This window comes from Tupaia chinensis, unplaced genomic scaffold, assembly GCF_000334495.1.
Source record: "Tupaia chinensis unplaced genomic scaffold, TupChi_1.0 Scaffold000115_1, whole genome shotgun sequence".
Lineage (NCBI taxonomy): Eukaryota > Metazoa > Chordata > Mammalia > Scandentia > Tupaiidae > Tupaia > Tupaia belangeri.
The window spans coordinates 2,991,169-2,992,773 of NW_006159579.1; the positions used below are offsets into that span (position 1 = coordinate 2,991,169).

A 1,605-nucleotide genomic window follows, 5' to 3' on the forward strand; every position below is an offset into this window, starting at 1 on the left:
TCCATCTTATTCCTGCTTCTGCTCCTCTTCTGCATCCAGCTCTGTTCCCTCCCAGAGGAAGTATATGTATATGCCAGTTTCTCTGCCTAGAATATTCTCCCCTTCCATTTACTTACTGCTTATCATGTTTCAGTTATAAGCTCAAGCACTGCTTTCTCAGGGGACCTCTCCTGATCCCCAAATAGGTCACACATCCCTGTTATACACTGTCCCAGGTCCCGAACAGCACCTTTGTAACACCCACAAGTTGTGATTTTATATTTATTTGCAGGGATATTTGTTTGTAACTAGGGAGCCTCAAGAGGGCAAGTCCTCCAGTTTGTTCACCACTGAATCCCCTTGCTCAGCATATCCCGTGGCTTTCAACTGAATGAAAAACTCAGCATTTTGTATGACATTGCATTGCATAAATGAGGAAACAATTCAGATATGCCGAATAACTCAGCTAAGTTCTCAGTTGGAAATGGCAGATCTGAGATCTGAATGCAGGTACACTCAATGAGGCTGTATGACCCTCTGTGAAACACCATGAAAATCCAAGCAGGTTCATCTTTGTCTCTTAGAAGACTGAAGCCAGCCATAAGGTCAAGGAGCAGCACAGTACTCATCACCCCATAGCCACAACCCTGGGCCTCAGAGCTTAACCTGGTTCTTGGTCTTGTGGGGCTCAGGCAGGGGCTAAATGAAAAGATCCCTGACTGAGGGTGCCTATTACCACTCCTGCCTGGGTCTTGAGTTTCCCCCTCTGAGAAATGGAACCCTCTATTTAAAGGGACTCTCAGGCTTGAGGTTGGCAGACAGGGGGCTCACCGGGGACACTCGCAGATTCTCGTCGACTAGGGCCTCCCGCAGTACCAAGTGCCCAACCATCTGTAGCTGCTGCAGGGAGATCACCAGGGTACCCAGAGGCCTGGGAGAGAGGCAGGGAGCAGCAGAGTGACTCAGCAGAATGGCACCAAGCCGCCTCAGCCACACTTGTGTCCAAGTCTACCCCAGGCCTGTTCACCTTGGGCTGAACACACGGCTGCAGTTGACTACTTGCACAGACAGACGCTCTCCAGCCAGAGGAGCTCCATAGTGGGGCCAACGGAACAGCTGGGGACAGAAGGACACTCAAAGCTGAACTGATCCTGACCTCCAACCCAGAGCCTATTCCCAATCCAGAAACAGAAGCCAACCTTCCAAACTTGGAGCTAACTCTAGAACTGCTCTCCCAAACCTGGAACAGATCCCTCCAACACAGGGTTGACTCCAAACTAGGGTTGATCTGTGGCTAATGATCAATCAAGAACTAACCCCCTTTGGGAACCAGCAGTTAGCGTAATGGCTGTGTCACTGGACTCCCACGTAGTCGACCGCGGTTCGTGTCCTGGACCCGGTGGCTTAAAACTCACGCCGGGTGTGTGTGCGTATGTGTGTGCCCAAGATCCCAAGAGGAGAATGGAGGAGAAGGGATTGCGGCGTGACCATCCCCTCTGGGGGGTGATTTCTCGCTTTCTGTCTCTATGTCTTTCTCTGTCTGGCAAGCGCACGCACCCTATAGCAAAAACCTCTCCAAAAAAAAAAAAAAAAAAAAAAAAAAAAAAAAAAAAAATTAAATCCAGG

At 49.7% G+C, this 1,605-nt stretch overlaps 1 protein-coding gene across 1 annotated transcript in view; it reads right to left on the bottom strand.

Annotated features, from left to right (window-relative positions):
- Nucleotides 1-1,605, bottom strand: part of FER1L4 (fer-1-like protein 4) — a 49,604-nt gene that overhangs the window by 47,123 nt on the left and 876 nt on the right. The window contains exons 3-4 of the mRNA XM_006144062.3: nucleotides 1,007-1,095; nucleotides 811-910 (exon numbers count right to left, since the gene is read on the bottom strand). Coding sequence (XP_006144124.1) covers nucleotides 811-910; nucleotides 1,007-1,095 — 189 coding nt within the window. The remainder of the gene's footprint in view (nucleotides 1-810; nucleotides 911-1,006; nucleotides 1,096-1,605) is intronic.